The following is a 13166-nucleotide window of genomic DNA, read 5'->3' on the forward strand; positions in this document are numbered from 1 at the left end:
AAAGCATCAATTTGCAACGTTGGTAAGAACTCAACAGGTACAGTTTTACACCTAAAATATATGCATCTATTCAGCTCTCTGGAGAGGATATGGAGACGACCCCGAGCAACGGCTCGGTGGTGGGAGAGAACAGAGGGAGAATCCATAGGTTGACCTGGCCTGGGAGAGGCAAAGCCTCCATAAAGGTCAGGGTTGGAGAAGTAGCATCAGGATGGGTGGGTCCCCTGCATGAGGATGAGGTTGAGGTTGAGGTGTGGGAATGGACCCGGCACTCAGAGCAAAGGTGTGGAGCCGGAACGGCAAAACCCAGAGCTTCCAGACACCTGTCCAGTGACGCAGATGGGGGAAGGCCCCTGGGTGTGAGGCTCTGCAGGCTGGAGGCCAGGCCCTCTGAAGACAGTGGGTTCCTTTCTTTTTATGACCTGGGCTGGCCAGGTGGCACCCCTGGGTCCCTGGTCGGGCAGAGGAGGCCAAAGCCTCTCTCAAGATAGGAGCCCGGCCAAATCCCAGGCACGCAGATGAAGGACGTCTTGCAGAATTGCTGTACTGCAGGGGGGCTCTCTCTGACAGAGGCCACACAACAAAATACCCCTGCCTGGCGTCACGGCCCTGCCCGGCATCACGGCCCTGCCTGGCGTCACGGCCCGGCCACACCACCCAGAAGCGGCTGCCACTCAGATTTCATTTCGTGTGGCTCCAAGCAGTTATTGCTATGGCCGATTCTGAAGGTATTCAAAGTCACAAAGGAGAAAGCAAAGAATTCCTTTTGAAATCTCAAATGGTCTTCATCCACTGGTGGACATTTCCAGACAAAGAAGTCATTCATGTGAACTCGGGGGAGGAACTAGATTAGCTCAGCCGTGCCGAGGTGCTGCCCTGAATGAGGGGTGGATGGCTGCCAGCTCAGTGCCGGCTGTTATTTGACTGGATTTACCTTATTTGCATTTTATATTAATATTATAATATTCTAATGTTAATTTCATTACACGATAAAATTAAACTTTTATTTACATTAGATCGAGATTAATTAACACATTGACTTTCTCTGATCATAAAATGGAAGCCAGTTTCCATGGTTGGTGTTCTTGACCTTGCCACTATCCCAAGGCTGTGAGACTCGCGTTAAAGATTGCGTCGGCTCATCTTTTTTCTCTTCCTTCCCAGGCTGTGTCGGAGGACCCAAGGGATTGCCAGGCCAGCCGGGACCCCCAGGACCCCCAGGTAACGCGCTCCGGGAATCGAGAGGTCACTTCCAGTCTTCCCATTCACATCGTCATTTTTCTTTCCTTTTTTTGGACACCTTTCCTCTGCCCCCTATATTCCTCTCCACCCTGGGATGTCGCCGTGTTCTCCCATCTTGGCACTCACCACAGATAGGTAGCTTCTAGAGGAGGCAGACTGTGCGTCAGGACAGAATGTGTATGGTGATTGACACCTAGTCGAACCCCAGTCGAAAGGAGAAGATTCCTGCTGCTCAGGACTAAGCCTCGGCTATGGCAGAGGTGGGCACCCAAAGAGTGGCTCTGATATGTGTTGTGATTTCTTTGGGTTGTTTAGGTGTCAAAGGCCTCAGAGGGTTACCAGGATTCTCAGGAGAAGATGGACCACAAGGACTCAAGGGTCCCCCAGGAGATCCAGGTCGCGAAGGGTTCCCAGGACCCCCAGGTAAGTCAGGATGGGACCCCGTCTCCGGTCTTCGGTTAGGACATGATGGTGAGCGTATGATCGGGGTGCCCAGCTCTGTTATCTTGCAACATTTAGAAACTGGGTCGACAAATACTTGATGACAACTTTTGTCTTTGTCCGTAGGAGATTAAAATTCTTGAATATTTTTTATCACTAATATACTGGAGTTTTGCAGAATATAATACAGATATTGCAGGAAGAAAGGACAGATGTGCATAAAGTTTTTCCTCTGGTCAGTAGTAAACATTCTAAGGGCAGCATAGTGTCATCCTCTTCCGATGATCATGAAAGGCTCAAGCAGCCCTCTCGTCTTGATTCCCAATCGGCTGGTCACTCACCACAAAGAACATGCTTGCTTTTGCTTTTCACGACATTAGCTGCTCACTCTTCAGTGTGCAGCTTGTCTGGGCGACAGTTTGAGCCACTCCATCTGTGTTTGACACAGCAAATAATTAAGTCATTTAGTGGCTAAAAGAGCTTTAGCCACTTACTTATCTGTGTATGGAGGGAAATGGATATGTTTCTGGTAATGAACTATGGTGAGAAGTAGGGGGTACCTGCTTGGGGGTCAGCGTGCTCTATAATACAATGCAGTGTCCCCAAACCCAGGTGTCCCTTTGTGGTTAAGGCTGAAACAGTATGAGTATGACTGTGTTACTTGGTATGCGGAGAGCTACGCATTCTAGAATTGTATTATTTAAATAAAACGGTAGAAGCCACTGAGGCCACCCAAGGCCAAACATCCTCCCTCAGGATTCTGGTCAGGTGTCTAGCCTCTACGAGGATTGAGAATCGCTCTTGTCACCCAGCACCCAGGAAACATTGAAACTCTCTTTTTGCTAGAAAGTTCTTCCTCGGCTTAAAGGAAATCTGCCTCACAGTAAGTTCCTCATGGGTTGTTCCTTGCGCCGGTGGTTCCACCGCATAACCACCCTGCACACACATTGGGAGAGAGCAGTCATATCTCTCCACAGCCATCTCAAGAACGGACAGAACTGACACCAGCAACACACTTTCTTTTTATAACATCATTTCCATGCCCTCAGAATTCAGAACATCATGGCCCGCCGCAGGTCAGCACTCATTTCAGTCTGGTTCCAGAAACTGGAAAAGGTTCCGCATGTCTGGACTATCACACCCAGCAGTGCTGTGTCCTTAGGGTCAGGTCCTTAGTAAATATTTTCAGCAAAGATTAAGTGAATTTTGCCTCGGTCCCTGATACAAGTGGTTTCATCCCAAATGTAGAGCTTTGCCTTGGTCCCTGATCGATTTTCTTCCTGGGTTCAGTGTTCCAGCCTTAAAGATTGTTGCAAACTGTTATCCTGTTGCCTTTCATATTATGCATCACAGCTGTGTTTTGCAAAATTGGGAGGCACACTCCCTTGTCTTTTGTCAAGGCACTGGTGCAAACCCGGCCTTGGAGAGAAACAAAGTTTTTCTGCCACCACACCAGAGGATCAGACTGTGTTGTTCTGTTGCCCTGCTGGGAGCACCTATATGTTTAAGAGTTACAGCATTGCCCCTCTCCCCCATCCCCCCCTGCCCCCCATTGATACCACATATACAAAAGTTAAGTGGGACTGTTCTTGAAAGAAGGAAAATAATGCATGAAGACTTTCTTGCCTTGAATATGAAGGGTACCTAGTAGTCACAATTTATGTGCCCAGACGAGTGGGCATGAACCACATAGCGCTCTCCTGGCATGAAGAATGAGAGGGATGTGCCCGTTATCAGGGTTTTGGGAAGCTGACAGCATGCGAAGAAAGCCTGTTCTATGTTGAAATGGAAGCCCTTACGTGAACAGGGACGTTGGGTAGAGCAGAGGGAAGGGGAAAAGGAGGAACTGATCTGTTCAGTTTTTAAAATGCATGTCACTCTTTCTGGTGATGGGACATACTATGCTTCTATAACCACATGTAGAAGAAAATAAAATGCCCAGCCTCAAAGACTGCAAAACACAGAGTCTATTCCAGAGATAAGAGCTGCATACGCATTCACACCACAAATTTAAGTACACGCTTCCCATGTATAGTTCTGTTGTTGTTGTTTTTAAATTCTTTATTGTTTAAAGTATTACATCAGTCTCCTTTTCCCCCATTGACCTCTTCCCGGCCACTCCACCCCCCAGCACATGCCCTCACCTACCTACTGACTGCGTTCATTGCTTATGCTTAGATGCATGCATACAAGTCCTTTGGTTGCTCTCTTATCCCCTCCCCTCACCCCCTCACCCCGCCCCCCCCCCCCCCGCCACTCCCCTGCCTTCCCTCTGAGGTTGGACGGTCTGTTCGATGCTTCTGTGTCTCTGGATCTATTTTTGTTCATTCGTTTGTGTTGTTCATTATATTCCACAAATGGGTGAGACTATGTGAAAGCCATATCTCTTTTATGGGTAAATCACGTCGTTAAAACTCTGAAATAGGGTCTAGCTCATTGGTCCTAGATCCTTTGTTCTGTCTCCCAAACACAGCCATACTGTTCCACCCACCTCCCTGCTCCCAGGGCAAGCTTCACGCCCTAGGAAAGGCCCGGGGCCCCGTGCACACCGTCCTTCTGTCACGTATACCACACAGAGGCGGCAGCCAGTGCCTTCTTTCCCACACCCTGCACACCAGAGCCGGGGAAGGCATGACCTCAGAAAGCTTTCCTTCTGAACAGACACATGACTGTTCCCGCAGTTCAACCTGAGGCCGCATCAGGGGTGAGGACGCTGACAGGGGAAGTAGTGGTGAGACCATTTGACCCAGCGGCTCCGGGAAAGGCACATGACAGTCACTCCCTCCATCCAAATATGGGCACTTGACAGTCACAGTGACAAAGGGCTATCGATTCCCCTTCAACACGTTTCCAAATTGACTGATGACCAGTGAGAGAGTTACAGGGGCAGAGTTTGGGCTCTGAGGGGTCTTCCGTCAACACCACTCTGTCCCTCACTTGCACACACAATCCTGAAGGTCCCACCAACACTGTTTTGGGATTATTTGCACAACATGGATACCATGAATCATGATTTACGTCCAAGGAGGCATTGGTTCTGGAGGCCTCATCCACTGTAGCTGCCCTGTAGGGCTGGGCCCAACGGCAGGGGGAGGCAGGAGGGCCCATGAGCACCGTGGGCTCCCAAGTGGGCGACAGGGCCTGGGCTCAAGCTGAGGACCCAGCTGCAATCCTCCAGGTCTCAGATCAGATCTTGTTTAGCTGAGGGCAGCTGATTTTTCTGTCGTCGTTCCTTTTTTAACCGATGTTCTATAAATGGAAACTGACTTAAAATATCGAGCTCCACTGACAACTGAAAGAACAGAATGCCTCACCCTGATGTGTTCAACGCAACCACTTGGGGTCGTTTAACCATTTATCCGTGGCCTGGCCTGGCCACTTCTGTGAGGGAGGCACCCCAGAAACTTGTCCTCAGACCAGCCTCGACCCAGCCTCTTTCTGATTCCTCTCCTAGAACATCGCAGTGCTGACCTGCGGTTACAGGGATGACCTCTGTTTCCTTTTAGGGTTCGTGGGGCCCCGAGGATCCAAAGGCCCGATGGGCCTCCCTGGCCCGGATGGACTCCCAGGTCCCAGCGGCCTCCCTGGACCAGTCGGGCCCCCAGGGGACAAAGGCATTCCTGGCGAAGTCCTGGGAGCCCAGCCTGGACCCCGGGGGGATGCCGGGCTGCCCGGACACCCCGGACTGAAAGGCCTTCCTGGAGACATGGGACCACCCGGATTCAGGGGTAAGTGACCGCGGCAGGAGGGGAGCAGGGCCTGACCCCGCTGCCTGTGGCTCGCAGGGGCGGCTCCGAAATCCCTCCTCGGGGATTAGGTAAGAGGCGACAGCACCGTAGGGCAGGAGTCTTGCTTTTTCTTTCCCCCACGGAGTTCCGGCATTCCTCTAGAACAGCGGTCGCCAACCTTTCGGACCTCACGGACCACCAGTTGGCGACCGCTGCTCCAGAATATGTTTAGGACAAGAATCCTCATCCTGGGTTCACCTTCTGTAGAAGGAGCCACAGGCAGATGGCCCCACGTCTGGCTGCTTGGACGGGCTGGGCCTGGGCAGTAATGAAGGCGCCCGATGCAGCCCACGTTTCTGAGCAGAACATGGGAATAACGTCATCACACACATTCACGGGTCAGGTCTCGTTTGGCTGAGGGCAGCTGCTTTTTCTGTCATTGTTCCTTTTTTAACAGATGTTCTATAAATGGAAACTGACTTAAAATATTCAGCTCCACAGACAACCGAAAGAACAAACTGCCTCCCCCTGATGTGCTCAAGGCAGCCACTTAAGTAGCAGAGGTCATTTAGCCGGTTATTCGTGGCCTGGCCTGTCCACTTCTGTGGGTGAAGCACCCCAGAAATGTGCGCTCAGACCAGCCTCAACCCTGTTGGCCGTGGCTCCCATGACCTCACTTGCTCAGCGCTCTCAGTTCATGCAGCATACATAGGGCGCTGGCTGGTGAAGTCCCCTGTCTGTCCCGAGTATCATGCCAGGAGCCAGGCCTCCTGGTAAAACCTCACCACGGGCAGCACTGCCTGCCTTCTCTCCTAGACCTCCCGCAGCCACCAGCAATCACACTTTCCCCAGAGCTGTGAACTCTAAAGCTAGAACCCAAAATAAGTGTCCTCATTTCCCACCGCAAAACAAGTGCGTGAGAATGGATGCAGCCCGCTTACTGCCCACCTTTCTCCCCCATGCGGTTTAAGAAATCAGACAACTGGGACGTGGGCTTGAGAGTCTGGGGGCTGGTCCAAGACTAACGTGATCCCTTTTGTTACTGACCCCCCTCCTCCCACCCCATCCCCGCCCCCCCCCACCCTCCCACTGTCTGCCTCCTCTCCTGAGGTCAGCCTTGCACACTTGGTAGGATGGTCAGGGGCAAATGAACACAAGACCTTGAGAGTCATTGGAGAAACTTATGCAAATGGCAGTCCTCAGCCCTTCTACTGGTATCAATTGGATGAATGTAACAGACTTTAAGTTCCAAGAAGAAAGGACAAAATGCCCAAATATGAGGAGGTCCTGGCTGTTAGTGTTTAAAAAAAATATATGCTCATAGTTATCTGACTTCTGGCTAGGACAGGATATTCTAGACATAAAATCAAGGAAAAGAAGACACACAAATATGTATAAAATCACAGAAATCTTAACATTCTACATGTCAAAACAAAATGAACATTTGGGCAGTAGGGTAAACTTTAAAACAGATATGAAGGAAAATAAGTTAATGTACATGAGGAATACTAAAATCTATACGAAAAATACCAAAATCCCCAAAGGAAAATATCAGCGAAGAACAAAAGTTTCACCAAATAGCAAAAACTAGGAGAAAGAACTGTAACTCATAATCAAAAACATGCAGACTCCCCCACGTTTTCCTCAACGTCGTGTTTCTGCCTGTGCTTTAATGCCAGCCCTCATGCCGGGAAAGCCGTGGGAGGAAAACGCATCGGGCGGGCGTTCTGAGAGCTGTGTGATGGTGTGGAGAGAAAAGCCTCAGGTTCACATTTGCTTTGACCCACTAAGTTGATTTCTAGGACTCGCTCCTAAAGAAATGACTCACATGGGCACAGGTGTGTGTGTGCGTGTGTGTGTGTTAAAAACCTCTTTCTTGTAACACTGTTCATAAAAACAAAAAAAAAAGATAGAGGAAGCTAAATGTGTCCATATGCTGGGATATTATTCATGTTGCCATTTAACATGCTTGTAAAGAGGATTTTTAAGGTGTCAAAATGCTCAAAATACAATGTCAAGTGAAAAAAAAAAAAGCTAAATTCAAATATTACTTGTAGTGTTATATCAGTTTCGTAAAACATCTATTTCTGGGTATATGTATATGAATAGAAAGAAGGCCAGAAGGAAATATACCAAGATGTTAGTAAGTACCTCCGGGTGATGGCGTGAGTTCCTTTGATCTTACCTTTTGTATTTCTTTGTATATCCCAGAGTTCCTACAGTCCAGAAAAAAATTAAGTCCTGTTTTTAGAGAACAATTCTAAGGCTGTAGGTGCACCTTGCCATGGACCGTACATAGGGGTTGGCCTCACGACTCTTGTCTCGATTGTTGCAGGAAGCCAAGGGATGCCAGGAATGCTGGGCCTGAAGGGCCAGCTAGGCTTCCCAGGGCCTCTGGGAAAACCAGGCCTGTCCGGGCCACCAGGACAGCATGGCTACCCTGGCACTCCTGGCCAGGAGGGGCCCTTGGGGCTGCCGGGCTCCATCGGCCATGAAGGTAAGAATCCCGCCCTCCCATCAAGGGGTCGGAGCCTCACTCGCACTGACACCTGAACAAACCCCCACCTCACCCCTGGGGAGTTCTCAAACTGCTCCCAGGACCCCCACACCTCTCCAAGAGCTTCAGGGGTCCCGAAAGCATCTACACTGCATCGCCTAAACGACAGAGATGGATCCTCTCACAGTTCTGGAAGCTGAAGATCCAACATCACGGTGTCGACAGGGCTGATTCCTCCCGCAGCCTCTGTCCTTGGCTGGTGGATGGCAGCCTTCTCCCTGGGTCCCCAGGGAGGCTGGGAGGTGGCCTTGGTGGTGCCAACGGAAGTCAGGCCCATGTGCCGATCAGGCACCATCCAGAGTGACCCTAGTTCTCTCAATTGCCATAGTCAGGTGACAGCTTTGTCCAGGACCATAACTGGTCAACACTAGGGAACCAGGTGTAAGCCAGACGCTTCCCTTCATACAGGCCCATGAATCTTCATGAGTAGCCTTGGCTGGTCCATAACTAACTGTGTCCCAAAACTGGGGCTCCAGTCAGGTGGGACAGATGCTCCGGGCACCATGCTACCCCCCGGTTTTAAGGTACCAGAAACCCTGGGCAGGAGGTTTCGGGCCTTCTGCATCAGCGTTCACAGGCCTCAGCAGTTCTCAAACATGGAACGCCCGCTAAATGCAGAGCATTGTGTGGCTCGTAAAAATTCATACGAGTGCCCTGCCCTAAAGGAGCCTACAGTTTAATGGGGAGAGAATTATACACATAAAAGGTTTGCGTTTGGCCAGAGCCAGCCAATGGGGTGGCCAGACCCTGAGGTGCCCGGTTTCCCAGGGGCAGGGGAGCTAGGCAGGCTGGACCCATCCTGGGAGAAGGAGAGGCGGAGCCAGTCATGGAAGATGGGCAGGCAGAGGTGGGAATGCCCGAGGAAAGCTTTGGTGCTGTGATCCCCTAAACTTGCCTGGAGAGAAGGCCTTGAATGCCGAGCTAAGGAGTCAGATCCCCTAGGCAAGGGGGCCGTTGGGGGTTTAACGGAGGCTGCATTCAGAAAGCTGGCAACTGTGTGCCAGGAGACAGGGAGGGGCTGAGCTGGGCAGCAGTGGGCACCCTAATGAGATAATGAAGTGGGAGCCTGGGGATGGGAAGGCTGGAGCAGCCAAGTGGGCAGGGGCAAGTCCCCGCCTAGAACTGAATCCCCAGGCTGAGCCGCCATGGCCAAGAGGGACAGGCACCTGGGAGTAGCCTGTGGCACCACATCCTGACGTAGAGTTGGCAGAGCCCCCTGTACCCGCCTGGTATTCTACCGCTCTGACTCCCCGCTCCTTTGGGTTCCAAAGGCAAGAGGCTCGAGTGGAGAAAGTCAGAATCGGGGAGAAGCCACGTTAGCCTCCAGCTTTCAGAGAAAGACCTCTTTAGAAAGGCCAGCCCTGCGGGTTTTCTACAGACTCTGGCCAGGCCTTTAAAACTCACCTTTACAGTTATAGTTTCACATTTTCCTTCCAAGAAGTGTTTCTTATCCAATGAGTTGTTGTAATTTAAGCGTATCGTGAAAGGCATTCTCTCTGTATGTGGTGTGTCCATCGTGTTATTTTTCTCTCCCCTCCCTTGGGCAGGTCTGCCTGGAGAAAGAGGGGACCCAGGTGACGCAGGTGTCCCTGGCCCTTTGGGCATGAAAGGTGTCCCCGGTGATAGAGGCGACCCTGGTCTGCTGGGTGAGACGGGTCCTCCAGGAAACCCTGGCTTTAAAGGAATGGCCGGAATGCCTGGTACCCCTGGGCAAAAAGGTAACTACTGTACACCAGGTCGAGGAATTACCTCACAGGGGGTTGGGCAGGTTACACATGGACGTGGGACAGCTCTGCCAGGGGAAGACATCCAGGTGCCTGCAGGCTGGAGCCTGGAGACTCCTGTCCCGGGAGGCCTCAGACACTGGGAAAACCGGCTGATGCTGCTGAGGTGGGCGTGGCCAATGTGCCCAAAATGCTGATTTCTTAACTTACCAGAGAGTGACTGCCTGAGGCACCGGACTTATTATCCACAGAAATCTGTGGAGACTGGATTCAGACCCAGTGCCTGGCTGGCAAACAGAATCAAAACCAAGGGCCATGCTTGGTGCCAGCATCGGTTTATTTACATGTAACTGAGGACGGCTTATGTAGAAGTGGAGCCCTCTGGCCATGGACTATTGCCAGAGACACAGTGGTGTGACCTTCCCGTGGTTCTCGGCCAGACCCCCATGCTGGGGGGCCGGGGGGATGACACGTGTTAATTCTGATGCCCCTTCGCACCTCTTCTCCGTGGGCCCTCAGACCTAGGACTCCGCCCATTTATCCTGTCTTTGTGCCTGACCGCTGTTCATTTGCCTTCGCCTTCTCCCCAGTGTCCAGAGGGCAGACAGACTGCTTTTGTACCCCTCAGTCTGGAGTAGGTCAGCAGGCAAGCCTCTTGGGAAATGGCATCCTGCAAATCCCTATTTTAGGTCAAGAATCTTAGCATATTCTCACATGAGTCACATGGGAATGCCACAGACGAGTGAGACTGAAATAGCCGTGCCTTTATCCATGCCTAACCCAGGACTTTGCTTGTTCCCTCTGCAGGTCTTAGAGGTTCACCTGGGATGGATGGTTTCCAAGGCATGCTTGGGGTACAAGGAAGACCCGGGATTCCGGGACTCAAAGGAGAGCCTGGAAGGTTTGGCGTTCCAGGGCCAAAGGGCCCGACTGGGGTGCCAGGTGGCAAAGGTACGCCTACTTCTCTGAAGGTCTTTCCCACGGGGTTGACACTCACTTTCATGGGGGCATAACACTACCCAGAACCAACCTTTTAGGAACCCCAAAAGCCAGACACAAACTAATAAAAACTAGGGCTAGGGAATAGTTGGGGATTGGCTGTTAATGGGCAGGGGATTGCTTTTAGGGGTGATGATAATGGTCTAAAGTTAAATGGTGGTGATGGTTGCACAACTGTGAGCACATTAAAAACCATTGAATTGTTCTCTTTAAATGAGTGAATTGCACGGTATGTAAATTATAACTCAATCAAGCTGTTTTTCAGAAATTAAATTTAACTCTTCCAAAGAGTTAAAACATTTACAAATTCTTAGAAACATAGAAATTACAGTCTAGGTAGGGTACTGCGTTTTCCAGGCTTCCTACTCACGCTTAAATTTTCAAATAATCTTCATGTTAACTGGGGGTTTACAGGCCACTGAGCAAAAACTGATATTTTTAAATGAAGTTACACTTGGGTTCTGTGCCATTTTCTTTCTGGCTCCACTACACTGCCCCTTCCAGCCTCCTTGGAATGAAGTAGACCGTGGGGGCTCCTTCCCTCCACGGGACAGCAGCTCTCGGAGAACTGGAACGGTTTATAGCACCTTTGTTCCCCTCCATATCTAGCCCTGTGCTACAGACTCAGTAAATGTTCAGTGAATGAAACTGCGCTCTTTCCGCTCAGCTGAATCTCCCTGACCTGCTGCCCTTCGTTCAGTGAACACAGATTCTGGGACATTCTCAGCCTAAACCTTGTGGCACAATTCTCTGACATGTCCACAGCCTTCCAGACCCCCTGGCCAGTATAGTAAGCCCTCACAAGTTCCCTTGCAACACCCTACCTGCATAGTCCTGAGACCTCCCAGCTCTGGCTGACCCACCGTGGGTTCTGAGGCCCAGCTGGTGCCCACAAGAAAGGATTGAGCTGGTGTCCTTCCTCTTGTGATGCTTCTCCTCGTGATCATATTTGATCGCTGTCTCATCAGAGCGTGAATACATAACCTTCCCTCGTGTTCTGTGTTTCTGTCACACTCATCCCTGCATTGCCTGGCAGCACTGTTAGGGGAGCAGGTCCCTCCGTCCCGAGGTGCTCTGTGCCCACACCTCCGCTATAGAGAGGTGTGGGGGCAGGGAGAAGACAGGTGTGTGTCTGTCCGAGCCCCGAGCCCCAGTGCACAGGCTCCAAGCCAGGGACACACGCCACCCCTCCACTCAGAGTCTCCCTGGGCTCAGGTTCTGAAGGACAGCTCCACCTGTGTGTTTATGCCTGGTCCAGATGTCAAGTGTAATGACTGCATTCTCTTCCCTTCCAGGAGCCCGGGGGGAACAGGGTCCCCCAGGACCGCCTCCCCACATCGATACAAAAATTGAATTATTTAAAGGGGACAAAGGGGATGTTGGACCTATGGGAATGAAGGGCTACCTGGGATTAAAAGGTGAGGTGGCATCAAAAGATCCAGTCTGACCTCTGAGCTGTCAGGCCTGGGGTCCCATCCCTCTCTGCCCAGCCCCCCCCCCCCCCCTCGTGCTCGCCCCTGCCTCTCCCAGTCTGAAGGGGCAGCAGCTTCTGCACCACCAACACCCCTGGGCCCACACCAGCCTTCGCTGTGTTCCTGCCCTTCTGACACCCTGACATCTCTCCGCCTGGGCTCTCGGGTGGTTCTGTGAGGCCTGATTCGCCTTGCCTCCAATTTTAAGACTTGCAGCACTTGGAATGGCAAATTGTAAAGCCTGGAGTGGGGAGCGGCAGAGCATTACACTCGGGGTCTTCCTGCAGGTGTTCCGGGAATGCCGGGGGTCCCCGGGCTGTCAGGCATCCCTGGGTTGCCTGGGAAGCCTGGCTACATCAAAGGAGTCAAAGGAGACATCGGCGTTCCCGGCATGCCTGGTATGCCAGGATTCCCTGGTGTGCCAGGCTCCCCTGGAATTACTGGGTTCCCAGGCTTCGTGGGAAGTAGGGTGAGTGCCTTTTACTCCATGTCTTCTTGTCAACTCCTCTCCCCTTGCTTGTTGGCCAGAGTGCCCTGGGCCAGCATTTACGGAGTACGAGTGGCCAAGGCCCAGGTCCAGGCTGTTTGGGCCCCTGAGTCAGTGTAAGGAAATGCCGTGCTCACCCGACACTGTGGTGGTTGGTGCCGCCCAGGCCCCGCTGCCCTTTTGTGGGTTCCTGTTGCATGAAGAACGGTGTCTGCATTTCTTCATGGGAACCTAAATAACAAAACGTGAATTTCTAGAGATTTGAGCTCTAAACTCGAGCATACATGTGACATCAGGACCGAAAACCCATTGCTGAAGCATAGCCTGGAGGGCATTGTGCCACCCTTTACTCCTCTCCCCACCTGTGTGCCAGGCACCTGGCTTTCATGGTAGCAGTGGTGAACCCTGACCTGGAAAGGGCTCCCACCTCTCCCCACCTGTGTCCTCGTCTATGAAATGCAGCAGTAGCTCCCTTGCAGTTTTACTGAGTGCAGTATAGATGGTACATGTCACAGG

At 51.6% G+C, this 13166-nt stretch overlaps 1 protein-coding gene across 1 annotated transcript in view; it reads left to right on the forward strand.

Moving 5' to 3' along the window:
- Window positions 1–13166, forward strand: part of COL4A2 (collagen type IV alpha 2 chain) — a 183007-nt gene that overhangs the window by 150304 nt on the left and 19537 nt on the right. Inside the window, exons 27-34 of the mRNA XM_008144016.3 lie at window positions 1165–1221; window positions 1558–1665; window positions 5190–5411; window positions 7747–7908; window positions 9516–9686; window positions 10500–10643; window positions 11987–12109; window positions 12451–12632. Coding sequence (XP_008142238.2) covers window positions 1165–1221; window positions 1558–1665; window positions 5190–5411; window positions 7747–7908; window positions 9516–9686; window positions 10500–10643; window positions 11987–12109; window positions 12451–12632 — 1169 coding nt within the window. The remainder of the gene's footprint in view (window positions 1–1164; window positions 1222–1557; window positions 1666–5189; window positions 5412–7746; window positions 7909–9515; window positions 9687–10499; window positions 10644–11986; window positions 12110–12450; window positions 12633–13166) is intronic.

Source organism: Eptesicus fuscus, chromosome 8 (assembly GCF_027574615.1).
Source record: "Eptesicus fuscus isolate TK198812 chromosome 8, DD_ASM_mEF_20220401, whole genome shotgun sequence".
Lineage (NCBI taxonomy): Eukaryota > Metazoa > Chordata > Mammalia > Chiroptera > Vespertilionidae > Eptesicus > Eptesicus fuscus.